This window comes from Xiphophorus hellerii, chromosome 22 (assembly GCF_003331165.1).
Source record: "Xiphophorus hellerii strain 12219 chromosome 22, Xiphophorus_hellerii-4.1, whole genome shotgun sequence".
Taxonomy (NCBI): Eukaryota; Metazoa; Chordata; class Actinopteri; order Cyprinodontiformes; family Poeciliidae; genus Xiphophorus; species Xiphophorus hellerii.
Window position 1 is genome coordinate 13,254,346 of NC_045693.1, and position 14,091 is coordinate 13,268,436.

Below are 14,091 nucleotides of genomic sequence, written 5' to 3' on the forward strand. Positions count from 1 at the left end.
AAAACGGTTATGACAGTAATTTCCTGCTGTGAGAGAACCCTGTATTTCCCAGGATGTAATTTATTTTCTTTGCTGAAATATTCTGTGAGACGACAGAGTTCAATACATATGTGCACCATATGTTTTGAGAGATTTAGTTTTCACAAAAGTGAATGTGGTATATTCCCACAGAAGAAGAGTGGACAAGCCCCAGACCCATTCTCAAAGCTCCCGCTTTACGCCTGACAAGAGGAGGCTACAGAAAACATCCCTATGGTAGATACTGAAGGTGCTCCAGATTTGTGACCTCCACTTCTCTTTTGAAACCTTTTTTCAGCTTTTTCAAAAAAAAAAAAAGAAATGTTGTAACTTTCCCTATCTCATCATCAAATTTTAAAATAAAAATAAAAAAAGATATGATCAATAATTTTCTGATGTGTGAATAAAATCATACACAATCAAGTCTCTTTTTTACCTTTAAACATACTCACCCATGTACAAGATGATTGTTAAATTAGCTCTTTAAATTAACTCAATTGTCCCTATTGCAGAAATTTCACAATTTTGACAGATTTGTTCATACAGAGTATATGTGTGATTGTAACAGATTGGTTTCCATTTATTGGCTTCATTGGAGTTATTATTAAAGGTTCACAAGCCGACCCCCCACTCCTTTCATCGAATTAGACATAGTCATGCAGTCATTGCAAAAGTGGTGACTTCAACCTCCTACGTTTTAGTAGGCTGTTGTTTTTGTTCTGCTTGTGTGTCAGCAGCATTAAAATATTCAGAGACAGGAGTTGAAAAGCAAAAAATGTTCACAAAAGCTGTGAAAAATCCCATTTTGGCCAGTCAATTGTTCCAACACTGACACAAATAAAACTAGCAGTTGCCCAGGAGGATGGGGGAAATTGTAACATAACACCAAAAGATAAATGCTTCATAATGACACAGAACATATTATTATGTGAAGTAAAGCACAGGTGTCACCTGTTTCACTGGAACATAAGGTGTTGCTCTCTCTTAGTATCATTTGATGTCACTGTCTAATTGGGAACATATCCAGTGATAATCATGTTAGAAAAATAAAGTGTTTCATCATATATTTCCAAATGTTTTTTGTAGAGTTTAAACATAACAGAAACAGCTTCACAATATATGCATGTATCAATGTGTTAATTATCCATTTTGTAATTACCTCGCAATGAAGGCCACAGCTGCACCTCCAGTTTCCGACTTCTTTATTACTTTCAACTAGACTTTGTAAGTCAGCTATTAAATCCATGCAGTGCAAATAGCCACTTGCCTTCATGGTATTGCTGTCAGTATGAGGGCTTCTAAATGGACAGTAAACATGCATTCCCACAAATAAATAAAAAGATCTGCGCATACTGTTGCAGTTTTCACTACAGCATCCCCACTTGAGAGTAGTAAACAGTGGAGTGTTTTGTTTCCACCATTCTGGCCCGAACGGATTAATTCTTTAGATCACAGTAGCGTTATTTGAAATGTAATTGATTGTTGTAGAATTTGGCTGACTCCATCCATTTTAGTTATCTCAGACTTTTCCTATCTCCTCTATTCACATTCTATATTCTATAAATTAAAATATCCCAATTTAATTTGAAGTCGAAAGAAGTATAAATTAAAATACCCCAATTCAAAATAAGAGACATTAATTGAAGAGGAAGATATGGAAAAAGGTGCATACAACATGCGTGCAAATCATAGGATTTAACACTATCACCAGGTTATGTTTTATTTTAATCATCCAGTCCTAAATAGAACTTTCTTTTGCCATCATTTACAACAGTTGACTTCTTTTTACAGAAACAGATGCACTTTCAATATTCCAATTGTCAGGTAAATAACTGCAACAGTTATTTACATCAAGACTGTTGCCGTCTTGATGAATTTATTACACTAATAACAAAGTGTTAATTCATAGGAACAAAGGAATCATTCCCCTCATATCATAGAAGTAGGAAAATGTTCACCTGCTGACTTGACAGAATTAATGGATAAGGACTTTCCCATTAAGTTATCAAACTTCAAATTGTAGCACAATCTGAAGTTTAAATTAAGATGTTTTGGACCAGTGTAGAACCAGTTTATAGTAAGATTAAGTGACATGACCAACACACCTTCATTAGTTTGGTCTACATAAAACAAATATGTTCAGGAAAAATGTGTTCCTTGAACACTAATGTGGATATGCAGCCCTCTTGGTCATTTCAGTAGGTGCTTAATTTTTCAGAAATATCACCATGGTAGCAAACCAATAGAAAACAACACATTCCTTTAAAAAGAGTTAACATAAAAGACTGCTCTAAAGCAACAAATGGAAACCAGTCTTCCAAGAATCAAAGACCTGAATGTAAAATGTCTTAATGATCTAAACATTTCTTTAAACATTTGTTCAACACTGTGAACTCTAAATATTTCAATAACCAGGTTCCCCTCCTAATTTAAAGTGTAACATAAAAGTAACTGACACCAGAAATAAAAGTTACTCCTGGTTTTATTGTGAATTCAAGGAATATTGAAAAAGACATCCTTATTGTTTGAATAATTGACTGACTGAAAGCATTCACCACAGTGTGTAATTCATCAACTGTGCTTTGTTCTGTGTGTAATCTGTATTTGTACATAAAGTATTTAATAAAAATAACTTAAACCTAAATCCTGAGTGGAATACTTAATAAATAGGAGATAACCAAGCTGTAAATTAATTTTCTCTTTTAATTTTGATTCCTTTATTCATTATTTTTGTAGATTTCTGTCAGACAACAGCTAAAATGTTTAATAAAGAAAACTTCAACTTGCCCAATATGAATATTTGATCTCTACTTAAAACTAATACCTGTTTTCTTGCAATCCAGTCTCTGAAGTGAATAAACATATTGATTCACACTGACTTTCTTATGGAGTTTTATAGAGGTAAGAACTCCTCTCATATATATCATAACATTGCCTTAAATATGTCCGGCTAATTAAGGGATCTATATCCTGATACTCTGCTTGTTTGCTTAAGGAAACAAACCTAACCTACTGAACTCAGTCGCTACCTGCAGCATCTCAGTGTCTCTGCTAAACTCCTTCTGTTTGTGCATTTCTTCCATGCGATTTCTGCGTGTTGTAAACACCTCTGTGATTAGCACACCCGAAGCCTGACTCTGATTAAAGACTGTAGATGATGGGACTAAAAGGAAGACTAAACACTAAACAGGTAACCTTAATGCTAATCCTAATTTAACCATCAACTGCTAACTTTCACTTTAAAAAAAAGTAAACCTGCTCGTTTTAACCCAAAAGATTAATCTCCCTCGATACCTCTAACCACACACGTAAGAGATTCAGCTAAACTGAAATAAAAGAAAGATTAAATTAAATTAAAAAGCTCTAAAATAATGTTCGGCTAACTTTCTCATCATTCCTGAGAAATAAATACATTTCTCATTAAATGTCTTTTTTTGTTAACCTTGAATTGGTTTACTTTTTTTTCACAACCATATTATGTAGACGTATCTGTACTTTGTAGACACTTTACACTGCATGCAGGTTATTAGTCTAAATATTATGCTATATATGTTTATGCTTACTTTATACCAATGATCTGCTCTTTCTTATAGATACTGAAAAACACTGTAGTGTGTTGTCATCAAAGCACAGAGAAACACTGCAGGTGAGTAGAAACATTTGCGATCACATTTTCACATCTGTCTCTATTTATGCCTTGGGATATACAAAGATATAAAACATGTTAGAAACTACTAAGACAAAGAAGCATAGCATAACAAAAGCAGGACTCATGGTTTTTTGAAGTTTCCTTTTTATTCATACAAGCTGGATACCTTTCATTTTGGATACCGTCTATATTTCATGTTTGCCTTTTATTGTGGAATTCATTAATATCATTAATAAGGAAATTTAAATATATCAAATAGTAAAATAGCATTACTATTTTCATTTAATAACACACCAATTCACAAAAGTATTATATAATCCTAAAGAGAACCTGATGAACTCCTCCTGCAATCTTTTTATTAAGATAATCCCTGCCTCTTTTTGTTCTGTATGGACCAAGTATTGCATCTCTGTTTTCTGCACTTGTGTGTGCATTTTTTCTCTCTAAATACTGTCAGGTAATTCTGCAAATACTGTAAAATGTAATCCCCAAGGCCACATGCTCGCTGACCTATTCATAATTCATCAGCTGCTGTACAAACCTTGATTTAAATGAGTATTTCTTTTTGAAAATGTATGTAAGGCCTAACGCCGAAGTTGCACAAATGTGCTGATAACACACAACAGGATTTATGCTCAAAGCCACCAGAGCAAAGGATGCAGCGTCAGTTTTATTTTGTGGGTAAATTTCCCTTGTACTGCTCTATCTGTGACATCCATTAACAGCTTGATTAGACTCTGCGCTTTAGAATAGTAGCAGTGCAAAATTTAAGCAAAAATATTAATGTTCTAAATTTAGAACTGCTAAGCAAAACTGAAAGATTTTTAAATGCAGCATGAAATTATTAAAGATAAAAATAAACAAATTTGCACCCAGAATGTTCAGCTCCGAGACTAAGGTATGATCCAGATATGTTTCCACTTTAACTTTGTAGAAAACACGAGTTGAGAAAAATGTTAGAGAAAAAAACAATAATAGTAATAATAAAAAGGTATAAATCAATTAAAAAAAAACTTTTTGGTTGCTTTTGTGCATCAATACATATCTGATTTTGTGATATTTTATACTCACTTTGACAGCCAATGATTGAAATAATTCTTTTCATTATCATAGCTTACTGTAAAGAAAAGTAGTTATATAACTGAAAAATAATATCTAGCACTAGTGAGTCACTCATACGGTAGTTCTTTTGTCTGATATTGATCATAAAATAAACTCTTAGTAAACTCATTTTCACAAACTAGGATCAGAAACACAATCAATGTCAACAAGATGTAACATAAACTCTTCTGAATATAAATTAGCAATAAAATCAAATATGTGAAATTAAAATTATTTTATGATTATCTCTAAAATATTCATAAAATATTATGTAGAATATCAGTATTAATTCTACTAAATCAAAATGCTTTATCATTCCTGCTCCTGAAATATTGTGTTAATTATTAAAACCTTGTTAATGTCATCTGTTTTGATTCATGTACATAAACAATGTAACTTTAATAACAGACATGGGTGTTGTAGTCCTGTTTCAACCAGCTGCCACGGTAACAGAAGGGCAGCGCTGTTTTACTCTATGCTTCATACATCCAGAGCACCTTCCTGCACTTCCTCTCAGATCTTATGCATTTCGTTTTGACCAAAGAGTTTTTGTACAATTGTCTTTTTGTGTGTGTTTTCATGTAGGGCACAAAGAAGACACATTCAAGATGGAAGATTCCCTTCACACAATTTCATCTTCGTCCGAAGAGAAAATTCTTGGGTAGGTATTCATTGTTTCGTACGACACCTTCAAAACAATGACCTACAGTCTTTTGTTGACTTGTTTCAATTATTTTGTAAGCTTAATTAATATTTAATCGAATGTCTCTTTCGTTTGGACTTGAATGTGTCATGTTGCCACACAGACTATTTCTCAAGGTTGTTCTCACTTATTGGAAATAATTGTGTGCCACAATACAACAACGCTCCTTATTCTATAAAGTTTGAGGAAGAAAACAAGTAAAGAAACAAAAAAGCTGCTCAGTAAGGAAAATAACAGAGCTTGATACATAGACAACACAAATAGAAATGATGTCATTTATAAAGGATTGTTTGTCAAATGTGTTTCCTAACTGCTATAAAAAAATAAGACAAAATAAAGGATTTAAATGCCTAAACTACAGTTTTCAGCTCTTTGTTGATAATTCTTCTGTGACTTGTTCCTTCAAGTTACAGCTAAAACTTTAGTTGCACCTGCGGTTTGGAAGTGGTCCATGCATCAGTGGATGCCAGAAACACTGTCTGCTTCATTTTCATAACAAACCTTCCTCCAACAGCAAATCAGCCAAAAAAAAAACATCCACAATTTGCCATGGATGTCCATGGATGACTTTCAACTGAATGCTGCAGATAAAAGTCCTCTTAGATACAAATAAAGTAGTTTAGTAAAAAAAAACAGGTTTTATTTTTGTTTTGTACAAAGAATACATCCTAAGGTGCTTACGGTCTATGGAGCTGGCATTTCATCACTTTGCCATCAATCCATGCATGGACTCGGCAGTGATTCTTGTCCATTATAGGGCAGGCCTGGCCAGCAGCCTCGGGCACAATAAAACACTGGCAGCTGTTTGTCTTGTTCCCTTGCCAACTCTATCACCTCTGGCGATATTTTTGAGATATCTCACCAACCTTAGAAATATGCACACTGACATTTAATAACAAACCACTGTTACAATTTTGTTTCTGTAAAGAATGAACTATGGGCTCTGCTTTTGTTAATTTGTGAATTTAATCAGACAGAGACAGAAGCAGACTTCAGGGGAAAATCCAATGTGAGACATGATGGAAGATCCACAGGTAAGGAAGTGAAATCTAAAATTGCTTCCATTATTATATCGAAGGAGCTATGCATTCTATGTATTTTGAGCAGATTAAATCATGACCAAGCCATGCCACATGCAGATTTGGAATTAAAATTACTTTTGTTCAACCAAGGCATTTTCTTTACATAGTAGAAAATATGATGTGAAGAGTTTAAAAATAGATTTTAAATTTTTTATTTAAACTAGATGAAAACAATTATTTTAAAAATAGGCAAAAAAATCTTTATTATTATCCCTTTTATAACTTTAATGTTGAAATGCATCCTTGCTGTTACCCTGATCTTAAGCTCCCACCACAGATTATGTTACATTTAAGTCAGAATTGGCTGGGCCACTTCAAAGCGTTCCAATCAGAAAAGGCATGTTGGTGAAATTAAGACTAAGACTAAGTGGGTTTGTGTTTGGATGTGTAGGAAGCCACTTAAAAGCGAGGCACCACTCATGCAAAAAGCTCTTCAGACTGTAGCCACTGAATAGTCCTGATATGACCATTGTTTCAGATTTATTTGTTTCTTTCTATAAATTTTCCCTTCAAAGAACATAATGCAACAACAACAAAAATGTGTTCTTATTTCTATGCAGATTCTTCTGTGGAGTTGTTCGTAATGACATGTCCTCTGAAAATAAAATGAAAATAAATATGTATGATTGATAATAAACCTCCCACAGCTTGAGCTAATACCAACACATTCTGTGGTCATGTAATGACACCATCTGCTCCTGGGTTCAGACTGGCTGCTAGAGAGCGAGGCGTTCTCAATGTGCAGCATTACGCACTCGCCAGTTTTGCTAAGCAACTGGAAACAAATAAATGATGCCTGCCAAATCTTATGCTGAGTGTTTTTATTTCCTTTAATAATTTCACCCTTATTGCTCATAACAACATGATAAAAGCTTGTTTGCAAAGGTTTAGGTGAGAGTGAGGAGCTTTAGCTTCCCCCTGTATCCATTTCAAGGACAAGCTGATTGTGTCGGGCTAAAAGCTGCATCTCCATACAAAAATGTCACCCTGGATGTTGTATGTTAGTTGACAGATTATAACCAGGGGATTCGCAAGGAGACAGCCAGTGGATCGAGGGGAATTACTGAGTCGCAGTTGATGCTCACCCAGCCCAAATGTCAGACCCGAGGGCTCAGACTGCTACAAACCAAGGACACAAGTGTTATTTATCACACTCATAAAAATCCATTTGAAGAGATTGTTGAATGCTTTTTTAGTAAACATTGTAAACCATTATTGTAAAAATACTAAGAGATAAGTTGGCCTTGGGAAAATACACTAAATTGTTGTGTTGTTTGTAGTTGGATTGGAAAATTATGTCAGGTTATTAAAAGAACAAATGATGTAATTAAAAGAAGAAATCTAATCTAAATAGTCCATTTTGAACTGTTTAAGCGAAAATATCCAGGGCTATATAGATTTACTCTTCATGTATATATTTTTACATCCCTTTGTGGAACAATGTGAAAATGCAGGTCATTGTGGTCACAGAGGTTCGTTTATACTGACAGTACCAAGTGAATGTGGTAGTAAACAACTGTGATCAATACAAAGAATCAAGTTTTCATGTGATTTATTGGCTTTAGTAAATATTATGCTAGGCAAACTACTTTTGACAGATTGTAACGTGGATTCTGAAGCATTTCATCTGGTCTGATTGACATTTTCCCCAAGTACTACCATTCAGTTACAGAGAATGTGAAAACCTTTTGACTTTTTTTTTTTTTGGCTTCTTCCCCGCTGGTGTTGGCTGGAATGATGCTACTGGTATATACTGTACTGCAGCTCATTTTGAGGCTAACTAGTTTGTCTGGCTCCATCATCAGTGTGTCAGCCTTGTCATCATTCCTGCCAGTTATGGAGAAAGATGCGGCAGTTTTTCAGATCCCTGCAGGATTTAGTTGGTGCCTGAAAATGCAGTCTGGCAATTCCAGTCCATCACAAACTGATTTCACATGTTTTTGTTCCCAAATTATGTCAAAACCTATGCGTTATTCCCACATATGGCTAATGACTTTTGATTTCAGCAAGAATTTGAAACAATTACATGAATGGCAAAGGATTTGTGTAAATATATGCAGTGAATATTCTTCTGGCATGTGCCTTTTGTGCATCACGTGTTTATCTCCTCTCTGTTTGTCTTACAGGCATACTTTGTAGGATGGGCTGAACACCTGGTGGACTATAAAACTTTCAAGTCTGATTGTTATGGGCATGGACTATAAAATATCCTTTGGCTATATATTTTTTATTTCTACTAAAATCTACAGAGTTTGTATTTGTAGCTTTGAGGACACAGAATTGTATTGTTTTCATAAAACTTCACTTTGGTTGTTCTAAGATAAAATAGGGGAAATTACCATGGAACATGTCAACATTTTCTCAGTAAATCTATTTATTATGGGGCTATTGGCATGAAATTCACACCTGATTCTAGAAAATAATTCACACAGGTCTATAGACTAAGTTATGTCAAATAAAATTGAACGACACAGGGTAAGTACTAACAAGAAAAGTATTTTTAGGCTAACTCCAGTTTGTTTTCCAAAGATGATGAACAGTTAGTTCATTGGTGTAATGACTTAACTGGAATATAATGTTTGTGATGAGGAGAATTTTATGTGAATATTCTCTTTAGAAATATATTCACTGAGAAAGATATTGATGCATTGAATGCTTATTTTACAAATTATTATTGTCCTCTGTTTTTTTTTATTATTTTGAAAATCCTGATTATTAAAATGGTGAGATGTTTTCATTTAATGTCTGCTGTGATTTCAGACTTGACCGACTGCACCCTGTATCTTTACCCCAGTTGTTGTAATAAATGGTACACTTAGGGCTGCCAACAGGAACATGTTAGTTCATTAAGTAAGTCGAGCCCACTGCCAACGTCCTGGCCAAATGTCACAGCCAGTTTACAACCCTGCTGGTAAATCCTCCTGCTGCTCCGTACAGCTTCACTTCTAGTCATTTCCCTGGGTCTTCATAATGAATTATGCTCTCTGTACCTCTAAATATGGCACACGGTAATTAACGTCAGAGATTGATGGAAGCAATACAAGGTCACTACTGTTCAAATAAATGTTCATAACCGACTTCTTTTTGAGTTCCTGTGTTCAAATTTAATTCACAAAACAGCTTTTCAGTCGCCTTGTGAAGCAGGCACATCAAAACATGTTTGATGTGCCTAACTTGCAATATGATCTTCTGCATCATATTTGTTGCAGAAGATCATCTATTTCTTATTGTTTTGGATGGAGGGGGATTTCATACATCTACACAAGGTATCCACCCCTCTCCCTCACTCTGATATGTGCTTAATTCATTTGCCTCATGACACACTCCACACAGCCTGTTAGGCAGTATGGCATTTATCTCCCTTGATATTACTTGATCTAAATCCTAAAAGCACAAAGACACTAAAAGTGGGTCAGGATTTAGGCAACGTACATTGCCTCAACACAGTGTGTAGCGTTAACTAACACACTGCAGCTTTCTCCATCAAGGACAAGTACCTGAGCAAACTCAGCTCTGTTTGGACAGCTGCTCGATGAGCCAGAATAGAGAATGAGGGCTTATGATCACCAGAAGTCAAAAAGGGCCTCTTCAGCACCACGGCACTTTTGATGAAATGATGTCTGTGCAGAGTCATAAGTCTTTGGTGCGTGTGGGTGATGTTTGTCTCTTATTTTTCTTTAAAAAAAAACAAAAAAAAAACTGACATCTAAGTCAGGTGACAGACAATAAGGATTTACTGCTTGACTCGCAATTTTCAGGACGATATGAGAGCAAATGTAGACAGAATACTGGGTTGCGTTTAAGCTTTGCTTTTGCAATTGTCTGCTTTTTCATTTTTGTCCAGAAGCCTCATTAGAGCTGTTTTACAGATGTGATGGGTCCTGACATACTGAGATGCTCTGTGCAAATGGAAAAACTAAGCAACAGAATTGCACAAATTATGCTTTTGACTAATGAAGGGTTGCAGAGCAAAATGTCTTCACATATGCAGTGCTTGTTAAATATCCTGTAAGAAATATGCTATTTGTAACAAGATTGAAAATATTGTTTTAAAAGTGTTCCTAACAATACCAACAATTGACTAAAGGAAAAAATAAGATATTATTTGAATGTTGAATGACATGTATTTATTTTGTTGGTGTAGGAGGAATCAAATAAAAAAAGATAGAAATTCAAATCAGAACTCTTCATCCTGCTTGTTAAACAAAGCAAAGGTAAGGTCTATTCATATTTGCCTAATTTTATAATATATTGTAAAATTTATGGATGATATTTTTTGTTAATATAATAGAACTTGTGAGGAACTCCAAGATTTTGTTACAGTACATCAACACATAAAGCCAGTTCCTTGGACATGTGGATGATGAAAAATATTAAGAAAAAATTAAAAAGCAAGTTTACATTAGAATTAGTAAACTTGTGAGATGTCTCAAATAGGATTATTTTGATTTACTTAAACTTCTTTTAGAAATGGGTGGTAGATATGATGGCCTTAATAGATGATATGTTGCTCAGCACAAATTACTCAGATTCATATTTTCACCCTTCAAGTTTTGGTTTCAAAGGACATAATAAATAATTACTTGGGAACACATTTTTTAAAGGGTATATATAATCATTTTTGCAAGCTTTCCTTTTTGTTGTCATTCAGAGTTGAGGAATATGTAAAATGACACGATAGAAAAAAAAACATGAAGGAAGCAGAAAGTTGCAGAGGAGTGATGGTATTTTGTGTCAAATGCCAAATTAAGAAAATTTATAACATAATAACCACCCAAGACAGAAATTTGTGACAGTGACAAGTCTCCAGCAAGAATAAGAATTCATAAAGTTAAAACTTTTAAGGGGATTTATCCAACAAGGAGGACAAAGTCAGGAGAAATGTTGTCTTAGAGCAGGGGTCTCAAACTCCAGTCCTCGGGGGCTGCAGACCTACAGTTTTTAGATGTGCCACAGGTACAAAAAACGCTGGAATGAAATGGCTTAATTACCTCCTCCTTGTGTAGATCAATTCTCCCAGCCTTGCTAATGACCTAATTATTCTATTCAGGTGTGGTGCAGCAGAGGCACATCTAAAAGTTGCAGGACTGCGGCCCTCGAGGACTGGAGTTTGAGACCCCTGTCTTAGAGCATCAGATTGGAGACCTAATAAAATGGAACCCCATGCAGGTATTTAAAAGCTCTCCGTTGTGAACCCAATCTCCCTATAATTTGCCACAGTGGAGAATTAACATTTGTGACAAAAGCTGCACATGGAAGTGCTAAAAGTTCACCCTGATCCACATTGTTGTTGGATGGGCACGTGCCCCAGAAACCTTGTCCCAACAGCTGTCACTACAATAGCCCACTTTATATTACTAACAAAAGCATCAGTTTTCCGTGACATTGCGTACCATTAGCTTGAAGTGAGAATGCCACTACAAGCTAATGGTACACATGTTGTGATTGTAAAGAAAGTTGAAGTATTGATAAATAAGACTTCAATTGGCATCAAACACTCTTTTTTTTCAATCAGCTAAGACATGGAAAACAATTTGGTTGCAGTGAAGGTTGGAGCTCATTAAGCAAAGGAAACTCATGGAGGGAGTAGTTTTATAATTTAGGCCAATGTGCTAGCTTCAGCAGACATTTTGTACTGAAATTGTACATCAGTAAAAAACAAACCAAAAGAAAGCAGTGGCCTCTCTGCCCTGGCTGTGCTTTTTGTCCTTGCAGTGGCATGAACTGTGTCTTGTCCACTTCCCTAAAACTTGGTTCACTCCATTCTTTTAAACTAAAAGAATGGAAGATTATTTCATAATCTTGAGGAATAACGTGTCTCCTACAGTGTGGACTAATCCGTCCTCTTCACCTGTTTGCTTCCACTGATCTCACCTACATTTCCTGCATTGAGGATTTTTGTAGCAAAAGCACTGACTAGATCCTTTTGTCTTTGACACCAAGACTTTGACACCCGGGGTCACGTTAGCCGAATATTTTCCATCTTTGACCGTTTTTTATTTTTATTTTTTATAAACGTTGATGGAAAAATCTCTAGGCCATCTGTTATTTTGACAGAATACAATTCACAACCCAGAGTACTTGGTGCAGACAGATATGTTCAACTTTACACACAGAGTACATGTAACTAATTCAATCAACAAAGATTCCCATGAGAGCATCTAAGCATAATCTCTGGACACTGACCTAAATGCATCTCACTATCCAGGAGTTGACAGCATGTTGAAGAATTATGGAGGTTTTGGAGCACATCTGTGACCACTACACCAAGACTGCTGCAGCTGAATTACTGGTGCAAAAGGAGCGCATGCTGCAGGATTTCCTCCTATTAAAGTGGGTGTTTTATTGAAATGGACTCAGAGAGTCTTGTTTCAATTGTAGAAATGTTTCCTGATTTAAAAACTTTGGCTGAAGTGATGCTTATAATCCAGTCTCTAGCAGCAGAGCGTGGAGTTTGCCTCCAGAAAAGCATAAAAAATTCCCATTAGAAGTAATTTGTCTGAGGCAGAGGCAAAGTTCAAAATATCATGACAATAGCCTCTGTAACAAGTTTGAAACATTGATAATGAATAAGCAGATGAGAAATTCATCTTCTTGCCAGTCAAAAAAAGAAAAACAACAAAAATATCTACTGCAACTACTGGTGCACTCACTTATTTGATATTCCTGTTAAAAAGCTCCTTTTTATACTGATTGCTTGTTTTTAAATAGAGTGTGGCTGCAAATATTTTTCTGTCAACAAAAAGTGCTCTTAAAATTACTTATCTGCTTTGAGAAATACTGGAAAGGTCTCTTATGATTTATAGGTTTTATAGTTTTATGGTCTCAAACTATGATGAAGTTTTCCCTCTAAGGTTTGAAAGTACTCAATCTTACATTGTTTTTTAATGTATGAGAAATACGTACACTCCACATAGGAGTTGTTTGTTAAATTGCCTGTTTATTGTCTCCACATGTACATGATAAAGATATTGGACTACATACAGTATATTGATTTTATAATTTAGGGTAATGAGGTACATGTAAGTTGACATGGTCTTCTATGTAGGCTTTTACATTTTTATTTTCATTCTTCTGTACTGATTTTCTTCTATACTGTGAATGCCCTGAATATTTTTGTACTTTTTTGTAATTTAGAACCACAACCTATTAAATTTCAATTCCAGTCATGCAAACATGGTTGTCTACTGAAGCTTGTTGCATAATAAATTGTGCAAGGTTAACATTGTGAATGAGTTTCTTTTATTTTCTGAGACTAATCCATCGTTTTCCTATAAATCTTTTTTTAGGTAATAGATGTGCAAAATGTGTTGTGTTCTAGGATTAATTGTGTCAACATCTCTCTGAGCCATGAATTCTGAATCTCCCTAAATGGAAGGTTTCCTCATGCATTGTGCAGATAATCTTCTTAGAAGAGTTTTGTATTTAGATTACAAATCAAGTCATTTATGAATAAAGATTATGTGCTCTTTGGCATCTGTGCTGCTGTAAACCACTAAGGGATAAGCACAAAGGATGCTTGTATGTGCCAAAAAATA

The 14,091-nt window shown here is 35.0% G+C and overlaps 1 protein-coding gene across 4 annotated transcripts in view; it reads left to right on the plus strand.

Moving 5' to 3' along the window:
• Nucleotides 1–13,785, plus strand: part of khdrbs2 (KH domain containing, RNA binding, signal transduction associated 2) — an 89,718-nt gene extending 75,933 nt beyond the window's left edge. For 2 of the 4 annotated variants that reach the window (XM_032553950.1, XM_032553951.1), the window contains 3 exons: nucleotides 172–268; nucleotides 3,612–3,664; nucleotides 5,354–5,414. In XM_032553950.1, the coding sequence (XP_032409841.1) occupies nucleotides 172–266 (95 nt within the window). In that variant the 3' untranslated portion in view covers nucleotides 267–268; nucleotides 3,612–3,664; nucleotides 5,354–5,414. Of the gene's footprint in view, nucleotides 1–171; nucleotides 269–3,611; nucleotides 3,665–5,353; nucleotides 5,430–6,444; nucleotides 6,506–8,679; nucleotides 10,768–12,761 lie in introns of those variants that run through there. The other 2 variants (XM_032553949.1, XM_032553948.1) reach the window with 2 other exon arrangements.
• Nucleotides 13,786–14,091: the final 306 nt, after the last annotated feature.